An 18,340-nucleotide genomic window follows, 5' to 3' on the forward strand; every position below is an offset into this window, starting at 1 on the left:
TATTAGAAAATATAATAACAAAATACTTAACTGCGGTTAAAATTTAAAAAGTACATATATCTTCATGTATAAATCTTAGAAATAGTGTAACATTGAGTCAATTTGTATGGTTAAGATAAAGTACCACTCATACAAAATGAAAAGCATGAAATGATAGTTTTTTATAAAAAATGAAAACATGGTAATATACATCACATTCAAGATAATGTTTGCATCTTTTCTTTTACTAATTTTTTAAAAAAATTTGAGGCAGAGTTTCACTCTTACCCAGGCTGGAGTGCAGTGGTGTGATCACAGCTCACTGCAGCCTTGACCCCCCAGGCTCAAGTGATCCTCCCATGTCAGCCTTCCAAGTAGCTGGGACTATAGGCATGTGCTACCATGCCTGGCTGATTTTTGTGTTTTTTGTAGAGAGAGCCATGTTGCCCAGGCTGGTCTTAAACTCCTGAGCTCAAGCAGTCCTCTTGCCTTGGCCTCCCAAAGTGCTGGGATTACAGGTGTTGAGCCACTGTGCCTAGCCAGCGTTTCCTTCTGGAAATCGTAGAGGGATGTGATTAGGGAGGGATATGTGCAGGCTACAACTGTAACTAAAGTTTTATATTTTTAAATAAAAATGTTTTAAAGCAACATGTGACGAAACATTAACACCAAATGAATATCAAACAACAAAGAAATAGTTGAAGAAATTGTGGCATCTATATACTATGAAATATTTTTCAGCCATTAAAAAGAAGGAGTTGTAGCTAGGTCATTTTTATAGAGGGACTTTCAAGAATTATTAAGTGAAGAGAACAGGACACAGAAATATGTTTATAAAATCATCTCAGTTTTTTAATATAGTAACATAATATATAATGAGCATATATTAGATATGCTTGTGTATGACCAAAATATGAACATGAAAAAATATGGAGAGATTCATTCTAGGCTGTTAACATGAGAGATAACAGTCATGGGAGTGAGGTGCTAAAGAAAGAAGAGAAGGATGAAGGAGTAGGGAGTCAAGAAAAATAGGAAACGAAAATGCACTAACCCAGCATAATATGATTTTGTTTATGTACTCAGGCAAATTTTTATACATATTTTTAGAAGGACTGTAGAATCACTTTAAAGAGTGAGAGTTAACCTAATTTACTATATTTGACTGGAGACTGTGATAGAAACAGATTTAGCAGAAAGTCCCTCAAAGAAAGAGTTACTCAGTGCCGTATTCTGTGGCTAGAGTATTTAAACAAATAACGTAATCAAATCGAAATGATGCTTTTCAGTTTTTCTCCCTTCATATTTAGTAACATAATGGACCCTAATTTCAATGAGTTTTTCTTTTTAAATAATGATAAAGAACTCACAATGTGCTAGGTGATATAAAATAGCAGTTAATAAAAAGTATTCATTTTAATATTTTATGAAATAGAGCTTTTTGGCAGAGAAACTTTAGCTCTTTCTTTCTCTTTCTTCAACTTGGGAAAGAATAAGGAATAAATATCTTTTTTCCAAGACCTAAATACCAGCATTTCATGATAATAGACAAGTTATCTTTGAAATTTTCCTTTTTTCTTTCAGTGTGCAGGATGACAGAATTCGAGTTGAAAGGATGGATAACATTTATTTTGAATACAGCCACGCTTTCCAGGCAGTTACAGAGTTTTATGCAAAAGACACAGTTGACATCAAAGGTAAATATTTTCCCTGTAGGTCCTGAAGTTGAACTGATTGGAAATTTGGATAAAGGCATGAGTATGATTCTCAATTTAATGACGTCTAGGTTGTTACTATAAATATGTGGGAGAAGAAGATCTCACTGTTGTTGTGCTCATCAGAAACTATTGCACTGCAGTCCCAGCTACTGGTTAGGCTGAGGCAGGGGAGGATCACCTGAGCCCAGGAGTTTGAGGCTGCAGTGAGCTGTTATCACGCCATTGTAGTCCAGCCTGGAGTGAGACCCTGTCTCCTAAAAACAAAAAGAACCATTGCAGCTTTTTAAAAAATTATGACCAGCTAATAACTTGATGGTTTTGACATATTCATTACAGTAGAAGGAGTTTTTGACCATCTTTCCTTTTTGCTTATCTTTAAAGATGGCTTATTAGTATCTTTGTATTTTGTAGACTGTTTGGATGATAAATATTCTGATGAAGACTAGCATTTTGAAATGTTGATTGCCAAAATTAAAACACCAGAATGTTAGTGACAGGGTTGAAATATGTTAGGTAATCATTATTTGTCTAATTCACATGTCCACAGTCAGGCATTAATGCTTACTTTCATTTGTACCTCACATTCCTGCCAGTCCAGCTTATGTTAGGGTCCATTTTGTGGATGGTGAGGTGAATAGACATTTTCCCCCTTGGCATAAACTTGGCTTCACTCTGATCTTCATCAGACCCCATATGGAGGAAATTTATCCCTGTCACATGCTAGAGAGCGTTCGTCATCAGCTCCCGATCACTGCTCCATTTAAACATCAGTATCTGGTTAGCATTTCCTTGCATCTAGGCATCAGTGTCTTGTTAACATGTCTCTTAATTTCATGATGCCTTCGTCAAATTGAATCAAGTGTCTGAGCATGTATCCTACTTCTTTTTATTTTTTTCGATAAGGTCTCACTCTGTCACCCTGGCTGGAGTGCAGTGGCGTGATCTCAGCCCACTGCAACCTCTGCCTCTTGGACTCAAGCAATCCTCCCACCTCAGCCTCCCAAGTAGCTGGGACTACAGGCATGCACCACCACACCCAGCTAATTTTTGTATTTTTTTTATAGAGGTGGGGTTTTGTCATGTTCCCTAGGCTGGTCTTGAACTCCTGGGCTCAAGCGATCCTCCCACCTCAGCCTGCCAAAGTTGCTGGGATTACAGGCATGAGCCACAATGCCCAACAAAGTGTACCCCACTTCTAACACCAGTATTCAGTATTACCAGGGGGTCATCTTATGTTCAGCTAAAGACCTGATTAAATCCCAAGACTATGATGACCCATTCGTGGTATCAGATTTACTTAAAAGACATGGGCCAGAAAACACACCTTGCAAGTGGAGCTTGTGTTCCCCTTAGTGGGATAGTCCTCACAGCAGTCTTTGTGGCAGTGCCCTGGAGAGTAGTATGAAGGAGGGAGACTCACATCGAGTGAGCATAAGCGCCACCCTGGCTTAGAAGCTCCATGCCCTTGAGGAGACCGTATTTCTTGCTGCAGTCTCTGCAGAAGACATGCCCGGTTGCAAAAGTCAGTGCACTGAGAGAAGGCCAAAGCTCTGAAGTCAGGTATTTATAATTCTTCTCAGTCCAGATATAATGTACTGATATTTGGTCATTTTTACCACAGGCAGTGCTACTTCTAACACATTGATACACCATCTTAATCACATTTTCTGGGGAACAAAGCTGAAAGTTAAAAGAAAATAAAATTCTCAGTGGAACGGAAAGGTGTTGTTAGCACTTCATTTACACTCTGGTTTTATAAACACCTGTAGTTAAAATTAATAAGATATTTTATATTACTGATTTGTAGAGAACATCTTGTAATATATTATATTTTTACTTTTAAAAGTAATTAATGCTTATTGCAAGAAAGTCAAACAACATAGTCGTATATAAAGAAAAAAGTAAAGTGCCTGCCCTCAAACTTGTCCTCTGCCCTTGCCGCTTATATGTCGGAGGGATTATCATTAAAATTTGGCATATATCCTTGTGTAAAAATCCACACATCCACACATAAATGTACACACATAGTTCTCTGTATTTGTTTATCATAGCTGGGATTTATTCGTTCAGCTAATTTTTTTGAATGCTTATTTTATATGTGAGGCATTGGGCATACAATAAGGAATAAAACAAACAAAAATTCCTGCTCTTTTGGAGTTTACATTCTAATGGTGAGAGATGGACAATAAAGTAAACTAGTGTGTTAGAAGGTGATATATGCTATGAAAAAAATAAGGCAGGGGAGTGGGTTGAACTTTTAAATAGGATGGTGAAGAAAGGCCTTACTGAGAAACGGCACTTGAACGAAGATTTGAATAGAGACTGAAGGAGTTAAGGGAAAAAGCCACATAGATGTGAAGAAACAGTATTTCAAGCGGAGACAACAGTAAGCACAAAATATCTTAAGGTAGGAGGGTGCTTGGCATGTTTAAGGAATAGCAAGTAGTCTGTGTGCTGGAGCAGAGTAACTGATGGGGAGAACATTAGGAGGTGAGCTCAGAAATAAGAGATGGCAGGCAGATTGTGTAGGGTCACTGTAAGGACTTTGGCTTCTACTCTCAATGAGTTGGGGGATGTTGGATGACTTTGGGGCAAAATAGTCTAATGATCTGATATACATTTTAAAAAGAATTACTCTGGCTGCTCTGTTAAGAATACCCTGTAGGGTGCAAGGATGAAGCAGTGAGACCAGATGGAAAGCTGTTGCAGTGTTTGTGGTGAGACATGAAAATGATCAGACAACTTTTTTCCCCCACTTAGCAACATGTTATAGATGGCCTTCTATATCAGTGCAGATAACTGGAAGTCATTCCATTTAGTTGGTACATAATAACCAGGATTTACCAAGCTTTACTTAAGTACCATGCTGTTAATGTTGATTTAGGTGGCCTCTAGTTTTTTTAATACTCCAAAAGATTTTTCAAGTCACCTTCTTGTACACACATCCTCGACATGCAGTTTGGAGTATTTCTAGGCAAAAGGGATGGACATTTTATGTTTTGAAAAAATATCCTGTTCTCCAAAAAAGGTTCATTCCACCATCAGAAAAATGCCCTTTTTTTCCATGCCCTGGGTATTAGTAATGATTTACATTTTTCCAAAGGTCAATTTTAGGAGATATTGTCTAAATTACTATTTCAATAACCATAAAGTTTTACTTAAAATTTGTGTTTCATAATGGTAATAAGTTAATGATTCTATTTATTACATTTTTGAATTTGATTAATTAAAATTTTTTTTTAATAACAAGTTAATATATTCTGTTTTCTAGGTTCTCAAATTATTTCTGGCATTGTTAACTTAGAGAAGCCTGTGATTTGCTCTTTGGCTGCCATCATAAAATACCTCAAAGAATTCAACTTGGAAAAAATGCTCTCCAAACCTGAGTGAGTGATTCCTCCAAAATTACAAAAAGGGGGAGGCTATATTATGAACATTTCTTAAATTGAATTTGGTAGTACTATACTTAGAGAAGCTTGCCTGCTATTGATAGAATACTAGGGTGCAAGGATGAGCTGTTTGGTATTGTTGCTGAAGAATATTAAAAATATATTGATAGAATTCTGGCAAATAAATTGTATTCATGGTAGCTATTTGATATATTATAGTTTTGACTACAAAACTGTGCTTTATACTAACTGGATCCAGAAATAGTATTAAAAAGCATTCATAAAATTTTACCACCTTTCTTATTCTTGGTTTCATTTCTTATTTCATAGACCATAAAGTTAGAGAGAAAAGGGCCAGCTGCTAACACAGCTTTTTACAAGAGTGATTAACTGTGGATTTTGGAAATTTAAAAGCTCACAATTGACATTCTAGGAAAATACTTGTTTAATAACCAGTGGAACAGAAAAAAGTAGTAGGATACTTTTCTTGTCTTTTTACATTCCGCCTTCACCAGCCACTTGTCTTTGGCTCTGTCAAGAATCACCCTCCATTATATTGATCCGGGATACATCAGCTCTGTCCCATTCTAGAAGGTGGGAGGGGAGATAGGTGCTATCTCAGCAAAATGACAGAATATAAATTAACTAGGAAACAAGGAAGTGGTGCTGGTTCAAGGTTGCTGGAGAGAGTTGAAGAAAGGCAGGTTCCTTGGGGTTCTTTTTGTAATGTCTTTGATGTGTGTTCTCCCGTGTGGTACTAGAACAGAGTATCATTTCTCTGGAAACAATTTTATCCTATTTAAAAGCAATCTAAATGCCCATCAGGGATCTTTGTGCTATATTCATGCAATGTAATGTTATACAGCAGTGAAAATGAATGAACTAGAGCTATTAATATATGACCAATACTTAAAAATTTCATGAACAGTATATTAAGCCAAAAATAAAGTTGCTGAAGGCCACACAGTACCTACCATTATATGAAGTTAGAAACATGTGAAATCGTACTCTATACTGCTTAAGAATATATATGTACTTAGGGAATAAGTGAAAACATGCAGGGGAGTGACAGAAAATTCAGAAGCAGGGTTTCTTCCAGGAGGAAGAAGGGAAAGGAGTAAAGATTGGGGATGGATGTGGCATAGTGGAGTTCAACTGATGTTTCATTTCTGAACCTGGGTATTGCATTAATCTGGACATTTTTTAGTGTGGCCAAAATGTTTTATTTTAAAACGTGTCAGCCCGGCATTATACCCTCATTGGATTCTACTTTAAGCTCCAAAAATAAACTTATTAAAGAGATCAGTCTATATGGTTGGCTGTGTTGGGGCTTCTTAAAAAAGGGGTGACAAGCTACCTACCAGTTTGACTTGTTAATGATAGGGACCCTGTAAGTGAGGTAGAATTAGTGATAAATAGCTTGCCCATTAAGACTTGTGTTTCTGTTCTATATCACCAAGCAAAGAAGTATTAATGTTGGAGTAAGGAAACTAACTTAAAAATCAGGCCCTGGTGTGTTCAGAAGCAAATGAATTTGGACCTGGAAAGATGTGTCCTCCCCATATATATATATATATATATATATTTTTTTTTTTTTTTTTTTTCTTTTTCTTTAGATGGAGTCTAGCTCTCTTGCCCAGGCTGGAGTATAGTGGTGCGATCTCAGCACACTGCAGCCTCCACCTCCTGGGTTCAAGCAATTCTCCTGCCTCTGTCCCCCGAGTAGCTGGGATTACAGGTGCATGCCACCACGCCCAGCTAATTTTTTGTATTTTTAGTAGAGACAGGTTTGGCCAGGCTGTTCTTGAACTCCTGGCCTCAAGTGATCCGCCCGCCTTGGCCTCCCAAAGTGCTGGGATTATAGGCGTGAGCCTCTGCGTCCAGCCTGTCTTCCTCATATTTAATTCAAAGTAAGAATAATACCAAACAATAAAACAAGATGTCTATATATACTGAAATTAAAATAGCATCTTTTCAAATTACCTGAAGGTTAACCTCTTGATAAATTGAAAGAAGCTGAACTTTTTGCCTCTTATAATTGATGGTGGAGGATGGTCAGGAAACTGGCTCTACTAGTGACTTAGTGTATGATACAATGTACCTGTTGGGTACTTCCATGGAGCCAAAGCCAAAAGACATAAAGTGCTCCCCTTTGTATATATTCCCAGCATCCAGCATAAGCCTGGCACCTAGTAGGTTTTTATTATATATTATTATTATTATATATAGTATTAATACAGGATTAATGAAAGAAGGAAGGAATTCTTTGTTCTGTGAGGGTGTATTTCACTGGAAATTGCCAAAAGGTCATTGGAAACCAAGATTAATTAATGAAGATCGTGATCAAACTGGTACTCTAGTTTTGCTTAAAAACGAAATGTTGTGTTTATGAGTGGCATGTAATTTGACTCTGAAGATCATTCTAAAAGAGTAATTCTATAGTTCTTATATTTTGCAAAAATAATGTTGCTGCCTTTTTTTTTTTGAGACAGAGTCTCGCTCTGTTGCCCAGGCTGGAGTGCAGTGGCATGATCTTGGCTCATTGCAACCTCCGCCTCCCGGGTTCAAGTGATTCTTCTGCCTCAGCCTCCCAAGTAGCTGGGACTACAGGCACGCACCACCACGCCTGGCTAATTTTTATATTTTTAGTAGAGACGGGGTTTCACCATATTGGCCAGGCTGGTCTCGAACTTCTGACCTTGTGATCCACCCCCCCCCCCCGGCCTCCCAAAGTGCTGGGACTACAGGCATGAGTCACCGCACCCGGCTGCTTCTTAAGGTGATTACTGTGGAAAAATGAATTTTCTCCTTGTAGATGAAAAATTCAGTTGCATTACTTTATAAACATACCTTATGCTGCTGAAGTTTTGGACTTTTATTTCAAAAGCTGTGTTATCAAGGGGAAAATAAAGTTCACTTGAATTGACTTGTTTAGCAAATTCTTTCACAAACATTGCTGCATGTTTCATTAAAATCGTGATACGTATTTATTTAAAGGCCCTTGTGCCATTACAGTAGAATTTTAGGTAGTTTGAGAAAATATGCCATTTCAGGAATTGTTCTTAAGGATGATTTAAGTAAAGTTTTGTTAAGGCATACTTGAGGTTCTAAAGTTATTTTGAGAGTTTAAGTTTGTTTCAAAGAAAAATAGTGTAACAAAATAGGCCGGGCGCAGTGGCTCAAGCCTGTAATCCCAGCACTTTGGGAGGCCGAGACGGGTGGATCACGAGGTCAGGAGATCGAGACCATCCTGGCTAACATGGTGAAACCCCGTCTCTACTAAAAATACAAAAAAAAAAACTAGCCGGGCGAGGTGGTGGGTGCCTGTAGTCCCAGCTACTCGGGAGGTTGAGGCAGGAGAATGGCGTAAACCCGGGAGGCGGAGCTTGCAATAAGCTGAGATACGGCCACTGCACCCTAGCCTGGGCGACAGAGTGAGACTCTTCTCAAAAAAAACCAAACAAACAAACAAACAAAATAAATAGAATGTGAGGGTGTTAGATATTTATTATGACAGAATTAACCTGATGCCTAAATTTATGAAATTCAAAGGAATCAACTTTTTGTTGTTAGAAGTGAGTGCTTTTGTCATTTTGAGTAGTTTTTATTTGGAGTGGTCACAACTTCAAAAAGATATTGGAAATTTCAGGAAAGAGTGAGAAAATCCACCCAAGATAAACTGTAAAACCTTTTTTTTAAAGAAAACTTCTTATGATAACAGAATGATAACATGTGGTGATTACCTTTACTTACTAGTGAAAGAAATGGCTTAATATATAAGCTGCTCTAAAGACATCTAATGGCTAGCAGCCAGGGATGCTGCTAAACATCCTAAAATGCACAGGATATCCCTACGGAACACATTATTTGGCCCCAAATTTCAACACTCCAAAACCAAACAAGTACATTACAAGAAAACAAACCACAGACCTGTGTCTTTTCATTATAGACATAAAAATCCTCAGTGAAATGTAAGTACATGGAATCAGAAATATATAACAAATGATTATACATCATGACTATTGGATTTATTTCAGGCGTATAGGTTTGGTTTAAAAATCTGGAAACCAATTAATCTAATCTCGCTTATCAAAAACTACATGATAGTCCCAATAGACAGGAAAAGCTCTTCGTAAGATTCAACACCCCTTCATAATAAAAACGCTGAAAAAACTACGACTAACGTGGAACTTTCTTGACCTGACAATGGACATTTAAGAAAACCTCACAGACATTAAACTTATCTGTTGTTAAGATACAGGATTCCGGCCAGGCGCGATGGCTCACGCCTGTAATCCCAGCACTTTGGGAGGCCAAGACAGGCGGATCACGAGGTCCGGAGATTGAGACCATCCTGGCTAACATGTGAAACCCTGTCTCTACTAAAAATACATAAAAATTAGCTGGGCGTGGTGGTGGGCACCTGTAGTCCCAGCTACTAGGGAGACTGAGGCGGGAGAATAGCATGAACCCAGGAGGCGGAGCTTGCAGTGAGCTGAGATCACGCCACTGCACTCCAGCCTGGGCGACAGAGCGAGACTCCATCTCAAAAAAAAAAAAAAAAAAAAGATGCAGTAATCCTCAGATCACTCTCTAAGTTCAATGCAATTTTTGTATCAAATCCTAGCTGGCTTTCTTGGAGAAATTGACAAGCTGATCCTAAAATTCATAGGATTCATATCTCTGTTTCAAAACTTGCTACAAAGTGAGTAATCAAGACAGTGTGGAGGGTGGGGTTAAAAGAAAAGACAGTGTGGAATTGGCATAAGCACAGACATATGATCAATGTGATAGAATTGAGAGTCTAGAAATAAACTTATGGACATTTGATTACTGACAATTCAGTGGAGAAAGAATAGATTTTTTTCAAACAAATGGTGCCAAGCTAGCTGTCTGTGCAAGAGAATGAAGATGGAGCCTTACTTCCTGTCATATTTGAGTTTGGAAGATAACTCAAAATGGACCAAAGACCTGTTATGAGTTAAAACTGTTACACTCTTTGAAGAAAACATAAGTCTAAATCTTTGTAACCTTGAATGAGGCAAGGATTTCTTAAGTATGACATCAAAAGCACAAGTGAGAAGAGCAAAAATAGATACGTTGAACTGTGTCAAAATAAAAACTTTTATTCTTCAAAGAACACCATCAAGAAAGTGAAAAGACAACCCATTGAATAGAAGAATTTTTGCAAATCATATATCCAGTAAGGGACTTGTATCTAGAAAATATATATATATATAAAAGTCAGTGGTAAAAAGATAACTCAGAAAATGGACAAATGATCCATATAGGTTTTTCTCCAAAGAATATATGCCAACAACCAAGAAGCACATGAAAAGATGCTCAACATCATTAAGCATCAGGTAAATTCACATCAATGCCATTGTTAGATACCACTTTATACCCACTAGGATGGCTATAACTATGAAAAAAAAAAAAAAGGTATTGTCTGGGATGCAGACAAGTTAGAATCCTTGTACATTGCTAGTGGGACTGTAAAATGGTACAGCCATTTTGGAAAACAGTCTGGTAGTACCTCATGACATTTACTATGTGATCTAGCAATTCCACTAGATGTTACTTAAGACAATGAAAATATGATGTCCACATAAAAAGTTACACAAATGTTCATAAGAGCATTAGTCATAATAGCCAAAAAGTAGAAACAACCCTAACATCCATCAGCTGAAGAATGGATACCTAAAATGTGTTATATGCATACAATAGAAGGTTTTTCAACCATAAAAAGGAATGAAGTACACTCGAAAATATTATGGTAGTTGAAAGACATCAGTCACAAAAAGTCTCGTATTGTCTGATTCCATTTATATGAAATATCCAGAATAGGCAAATCCATAGAGATAAAGATTAGTGGTTGCCTAGGGCCCTTGGGTTGTTGGGGGGAATGGAGAGTGATTACTAATGAGTATAGAGTTTCTTTTTGGAGTGATAATATCTAGAATTACATGGTGGTGATGGTTGGCCAATTTTAATATACTAAAGACCACCTAATTGCACATTCCAAGTGGGCAAATTGCATAGTATGTGAATTATATCAATAAAGTTGATACACACACACACACACACACACACACACACTCTTATCTTTTAAATGTCAGTAGTGCTGAGATTGAAAAATCTTTGTCTCTATTTTAGTTCCATTCTTAAGGCAATATCCTTCTGAGGCTTATACCTAATGCGTCATGTATTTTGAGGTATTTCTACTCTGGTTGGAGAGTGTTCCAAGCTCTTTGTGAACTTTGGTCACTGTTCACTACTAATTTCTGGTGGTTATTTACCAGGTCCCACAGAGGTTCCTAAACAACTTTGAGGACTGGTATTTGGCAAGAGTTGAGGTGACCCTTCAGCAGATCTCTGGAGCTCCCTCTATGTGCAGCTCTGTTATCTGGCATTCTGTCTCACAAATTATAGTTTCCCTGCCCCCACCAAGGAGGCAGTCATGTTGTTTGCCTCATTTGTTTTTCGTCTCTCAGGGATCACAGTTCTGTGCCAAACCTACCTGAAAAGTTTTCCCCCTCATATGTTTTGTCCAGTTTTCTCATTGTTTATGGTTGGAGGACATTTCTTATGCAGTTAATTTTTTATGATTGAAAGCAGAGGTCAGGTGGCACAATTAAACACTGCGCAGAACACTGCACAGAAAGAACAGAAGAGGAAGGCTGGAGAAAAACATTCTATTAAGTTTAAAACATGATTGCCGGCCAGGTGTGGTGACTCATGCCTGTAATCTCAGCACTTTGGGAGGGCAGGGTGGGCTGATCACCTGAGGTCAGGAGTTCGAGACCAGCCTTGCCAACATGGCGAAACCCCGTCTCTACTAAAAATACAAAAATTAGCCAGACATGGTAGCGGGTGCCTGTAATCCTAGCTATTTGGGAGGCTGAGGCAGGAGAATGGTGTGAGCCTAGGAGGCAGAGGTTCCAGTGAGCAAGATCATGCCACTGCACTCCAGCTTTGGTGACAGAGTGAGACTTCATCTCAAAAAAAAAAAAAAGGTCGAACATGGTGGCCCACGCCTGTAATCCCAGCACTTTGGGAGGTCAAGGCTATCGGATTGCCTGAGCTCAGGAGTTCAAGACCAGCCTGGGCAACACGGTGAAACCCCATCTCTACTAACATACAAAAAAATTAACCAGGTGTGATGGTGGGCACCTGTAGTCCCAGCCACTCACTCTGGAGGCTGAGGCAGGAGAATTGTTTGAACCTGGTAGGTGGAGGTTGCAGTGAGCTGACATCGTACCACTGCACTCCAGCCTAGGTGACAGAGCGAGACTCCATCTCCAACAAAACAGAACAAAACAGAAACAGAAGAGGGAGATGTATGAAGTTAGAAAAGCTGTCCTAAACATTGCCCGTGTTCTAAAACTTCAGGAAAGTTAATCTTCACTTAAAAATTAGCAATGGGAAAAGAACCAAATTCAAATTTCTTACAAAATTATTATGAGAAGAAAGAGAATAAGGAGTAGGATGTCATTACAGATAATGTGTACATGCCAGAAAAACATGCTCACAGATGAAATAAAAATGACGATCTGGCTGGGCGCAGTGGCTCACACCTGTAATCCCAGCACTTTGGGAGGCCGAGGCTGGCAGATCACCTGAGATCAGGAGTTTAAGAATAGCCTGGCCAACATGGTGAAACCCCATCTCTCCAAAAGTACAAAAAATTAACTGGGCATGGTGGCGGGTGCCTGTAATCCCAGCTTATTCGTGAGGCTGAGGAGGGAGAATTGCTTGAACCCAGGAGGCGGAGGTTGCAGTGAGCCGAGATTGCGCCATTGCGAGACTCCGTCCCATCCGTCCCACCTGTCCCACCCGTCCCCCCCACCAAAAAAAAAAAAAAAAAATCTGTTTTAAAATGAGCTAAAAGACACTAAAAAAAATGATACTAGATGTGAAAGAACATCAATGAGCAGTATGAAAGCTTAGAAATGAGGTGATAGGATTTAACAAAGAAGTATAAAGAAAAAGATCAATTTAGGACTGAAACGTAAACTTGAAAGAATATAGTAACGAATAAATGTAATACATATAGTTTTAGAGAAGTAGAATTTAAAAAGAGGGATGTGCAAAAAACTAACATAGCAGGCTTGATCACAAAGCTTTCCTTAGAAAGGCCATCCTGCAAGTGTGGCCCTTGACTGGAGTCTGGGATCTTGAATTTCGGAAGAGTTTTCACCATTTCCTGATGAGAGTGCCTCACTGTGCCTTAACTGTTTTTGCAGACAGCGTGGTTTATGCTGATCACCTACTTTCTCAGAGCTGGAATTTTGGTACATGGTGGGGAGACAGTGTCTATGGGACCAGTCTGGCATACAAATCATGGGTGCTGAGTCTCTAATGAGCTTCCCTGGTGGACAACATTTCACACGTGTTGTTACAATTCATTGCTGGGGAAATTAAGTGCATCCTGTGTGACTCCGCCTGGAGAGGATTCTTGGATGCCTGGTTCCCCCTGGACTTTGCCTTAGGCACCTTTTCCTTTGCCTGATTTTGCTTTGCATTCTTTCACTGTAGTAAATCATAGCTCTTAGTATTATTCTGTGTTGAGTCCTGTGTATCCTCCTTGAATCACTGAACCTGGCAGCGGTCTTGTGGACTCAACATACACTTTCCTCATTATTTGCCTTTCTAATGGGCTTATTGGCAGGATTTAGGAATGCAAAGTTAGTCATGTTGTTTAATTACAAATCAATTGTAAGTAAATCTACAACCCTGAAGTTTTGTAATATAATACAATTTATATTTTATAAATCACATTAACTGCCGAAAAGTTAGACAAATGGTGAATTTATGAACTCTGAAAACTGTACATACAGAAATATTTTCAGCAATAGATTTCATGTGTTATATGGTAGTTTTTTGGTCATTGTTTCCATTTTAAAATGGTATTTAAATAAATTCTGTACCCTTATTGCCTTTGTCTAAGTTAAAAAGATTGGTTTTCTTTTTTTTTTTTTTAAGCAGGGTTAGAGTAATACAGAGTCAATTTCTCTGTCCAGCTTTTGGCAAAGATGTTTCCCTCCCATTATTGAGGGAAAAAAAAGCATCTATTATATTTTTGGTGTCTGAAATATTGATAAACTATTTTCCCATGTTGTATATAAGATTTCTATGCAGGTTCACACAGCATGAATTCTAGCCAGACGTTGTTGGTGAGTTTCAAAGCACATAGAGTTTGTCTTCTTCCACAAGGATAAATAATTTAGAATTGCTTGAATGTTTCAGGTCAGTGATCAGATACTATTGGATACTTAAGGATGCTGGTAGATATAACCCTTAGTTCAAAAATATATATAATTCTAATGGAAATAGGTGCTAACAGAAGGAAATTTCATTTCTATTGGGAAGGAAGACTCCAACTCCAGAATACTTAAATTTATACTTATAAATACTTATGAAATATATGGTAACTCAAGAAGCATGGTTAGTTCTTCTTGTAGTTGCTTGATAATTATTCTAGATGGGAATCAGTCTGATTTAAGATTGCCCAGTGGTTGATCTTTTATTGAAGTCAATGTAGATATCAGTTTTAAAAAACAGCATCTAATTTGAAATTTAGATTACTTGTTTAGTAAGGGCAAAAAGAAAAAACAAAAACACACATAGCAAAAAGAAAACACAGAAAACACCCACAACCAACCAAATAAAAAATCACACACATAACACATTAATACTTACATTAATACCATTAATTAAAATAACCTATACCTGTGCTCTCTAAAGGTTGTGAGCTAACTTAAAAACCAACTTGGTTGTTCACAGTTACTGGTTTCTTTTTGATATTGTAGATATTGGGTAATTATATGTAGATGAAGGCTGTAAGCCTTCTACCCCACCCGCTGTGTACCAGGTAGTGGGTTAATTCAAACTGAATTCTGCCACTCATTTAGATACTTTTTAGCAAGCAGGCACAAAAACAGTCATGTAAACTCTTCTCTAGCTCTATGAAATTCCAATTCTGTCTTTTTGGTATTCTGTCAGTACCTTGTTTCAGTGGTTCACTTGAGGCATATGCAACATTATCATAGCGACAGTTCACTTTTAGTTGGAGTCAGGGAACAAACCCTGAGATAATGGGTAGAACAGGGGATGCTTTCAGAATCCTAAGCCTTAAAACACCATCCCTTAGGGTATGGTCTGTTGGATTTATAGGATTATTATACCCTGTTCACGTGAGGGAGGAGGCAACTGGGCAGTATTTCTGGACAGCCCACAAACTTCCATACCACTGTGAAAAATTATGTCTTACACATCTGTTGTTGACAGAAGATAAAGGCAGCTAGCTGAGATGCTTTTAGGAAAGGCTGCTAGATTGTGGTTTCTTGATTAGTCTCATGCCAACTGTTACGGCCTGAATGTTTGTGTCCTTCAAAATTCACATGTTGAACCCTAATCACTACTGTGGAGATATTAAGAAGGGCCCTTTTACTAAGTGATTAGGTTATGAGGGCAGAACGTTTGCAAATGGGATTAATGCCCTTAAATTAATAGAAAAGACTTAAAGGAACTGTTTGCCCCTCCTCCATGTGAAGACACACAGAAGGTGCCATCTATGGAGACTGCGCCCTCACTAGACACCAAATCTGCTGGCACCTTGATCTTGGACTTGACATCTTCCAGAACTCTGAGCAATAAAATTCTGTTTACAGACTGCCCATTCTGAGGTATTCTGTTATAACCCAAATGAACAAAGATGCCAACTAAGCACCCTTCTAGAGTCGATGTCTGATTAGGGCACTAACATGTTAACTAGTCACTCCTAGGATGGACTTAGTTAAACCTAATTGTCAGAACAGTGAAAGTAAGGACTCATATCTAAACATATGGGTTACTGGTTAGATACCAACTCAGAGCCCAGGCTATCAGCCGAACTTCCAACTTAGATCTTTGACCATGAATTCAAGTGAGCTCTTGTCAGCTACATAGCCAATCACTGCCTAACTGTTTCTTCCTGTAAATAATGTTTTACATTTTATAACTATCTGGCTATTTCACAGACAGTTCTGGAGCTTTGTGATTCAAAGGGAAAAAAATAAAGCCAACCTGGTTTTCCCATAGGAAGATGGCAGACATTTGTGGAGCATCTACTGTCCGCTGAGCCCTACAGGTGGTACAAAATGAATTAAGACATAATTCTTGCCTTCAGGGAGCTTAGATCTATTAAGGAAGGTAGAGGCACAACATAAATTGCTGTAATTCAAGACAAATTAAGTTAACTGCTACAAGAGGGAGAGAAAGGGCAGAACACCTGTTATCCTTCAGTTTTGGAATTGCTTCCCTCTGAAAATCATTAACAGATTATCATTCTTTGGAAGCTAGCTCAAACCTGTCACAGATACATTACACCACCAAAGGACAGCATTCAGTTACTAGGCAACGTTCCTAATTTGAGGTAAAGTATTTCTCTTTTCCAGGGCTTTGGGGCCTTAGTCAAAGGAGTCATCTAGAAGTGAAGGAATCTCTTTTGGGTACTGGTTTTTCGGGCTCTGATTTTAGGTTCTCTAAAGTTCTGGGTGATGGCTTGTTTTCTTAACTCGGGAAACTGGACGTTACCTAAAATTACAGCTATGAGAAGGACGGTTAGGTTTATAGCACAAACACTTATGCCTTTCTTTTGTTAAATAATTTAGTGACCTGCTGTTATTTTCCTTGCCTTTAAAAATAAGCTCTCAAGCCTGTAAGGGCTATTGACAGAAACATCTAAGGACTGGCTGATAAAGGAAATTGAATTACTGCATTAGTACTGCATTGATTAGTACTTCTTAACACGAATTGGAATTGTACATACATTTATTAGTCATGCTGTAGCTCATTCTCAAATCTTTTTGAAATTTATTGAAATTCTAATTTGTTTTGGATAGATACAGGGACAATAAGGAGAGTGTGAATGCTTTCACTGAGTTTAAGGAAGTAACAGTGTTTTATACCCACTAAATGTGGCCATGGTAATGTGTGTTTTTTTTCTTTTCTTTTGGAGACGGAGTCTCACTCTGTCACCCGGGCTGGAGTGCGGTGGCACAATCTTAGCTCACTGAAACCTCCGCCTCCCGGGTTCAAGCGATTCTCCTGCCTCAGCCTCCCGAGTAGCTGGGACTACAGGCGTGTACCACTACGCCCCACTAATTTTTGTATTTTTCATAGAGACGGGGTTTCATCATGTTAGTTGGCCAGGATGGTCTCAATCTCTTGACCTCGTGATCCACCTGCCTCGGCCTCCCAGAGTGCTGGGATTACAGACGTGAGCCACTGCTCCCAGCCGCATGTGTGTTGTTAATTACAGAGAAAATAACACTTGTTGCATATGTTAGAATCTTTTTTTTTTTTTTTTTTTTTTTGCCGAGATGTAGACTTGCTCTGTCTCCCAGGTTGGAGTGCAGTGGCGTGATCTCAGCTCACTGCAGTCTCCACCTCCCATGTTCAAGCGATTCTTGTGCCTCAGCCTCCTGAGCAGCTGGGACTGCAGGTGCGTACCACCATGCCTGGCTAATTTTTATATTTTTTAGTAAAAACGAGGTTTTGCCATGTTGGCCAGGCTGGTTTCAAACTCCTCACCTCAGGTGATCGGCCTGCCTCGGCCTCCCAAAGTGCTGGGATTACAGGTGTGAGCCACTGCACCTGGCTTAGAATCTTGATTAAAAGTATTTATCAAGATGATCTCATGCTAAAGAATAAGGAGGACAGTTTTAAGTATCTTGACATATTTTTCTAGCTGATCACACAGCTTTTCATGAAGATATGACCACTGTGCTTGGCTAATCAAGACCATGTTTGGTTCTATTCCTAGAGCAAAACCAAAACAAAATGTTGTTACCATTACTTCCCTTTCCTGTTCTTGTTTTTCGTGTTAGAGTAACTATCCTTGTCTTGCATCAATCTACTTAACAACACCAGTGTTAATGGAATACAACAGCCTGATGAATTTTCATTTTGCTCCTTTTGTTTGATTTCCTATCAGAATGCTAATATTTGCCGTAATGTAGCCGGAATATTTCTAGTTCCTGAATTAATTTTTTATTTATGCATTTACGTCTAGTCTAATTGTATTTGATTCTTTTACAGGAATTTTAAACAGCTATCAAGTAAAATGGAATTTATGACAATTAATGGAACAACATTAAGGAATCTGGAAATCCTACAGAATCAGGTCAGGCAACCATAAGGGCTAGTTTATTATAAAGGGTTTTGGAAAAACTTCTGAGTAAGGCAACAGTCTGTTTTTAGAGATGCAGG

The 18,340-nt window shown here is 38.5% G+C and overlaps 1 protein-coding gene across 1 annotated transcript in view; it reads left to right on the forward strand.

Annotated features, from left to right (window-relative positions):
- Window positions 1-18,340, forward strand: part of MSH3 (mutS homolog 3) — a 215,084-nt gene that overhangs the window by 63,711 nt on the left and 133,033 nt on the right. The window contains exons 9-11 of the mRNA XM_025388025.1: window positions 1,564-1,676; window positions 4,969-5,083; window positions 18,170-18,254. Of these exons, the coding sequence (XP_025243810.1) occupies window positions 1,564-1,676; window positions 4,969-5,083; window positions 18,170-18,254 (313 nt within the window). The remainder of the gene's footprint in view (window positions 1-1,563; window positions 1,677-4,968; window positions 5,084-18,169; window positions 18,255-18,340) is intronic.

This window comes from Theropithecus gelada, chromosome 6 (genome assembly GCF_003255815.1).
Source record: "Theropithecus gelada isolate Dixy chromosome 6, Tgel_1.0, whole genome shotgun sequence".
Taxonomy (NCBI): domain Eukaryota; kingdom Metazoa; phylum Chordata; class Mammalia; order Primates; family Cercopithecidae; genus Theropithecus; species Theropithecus gelada.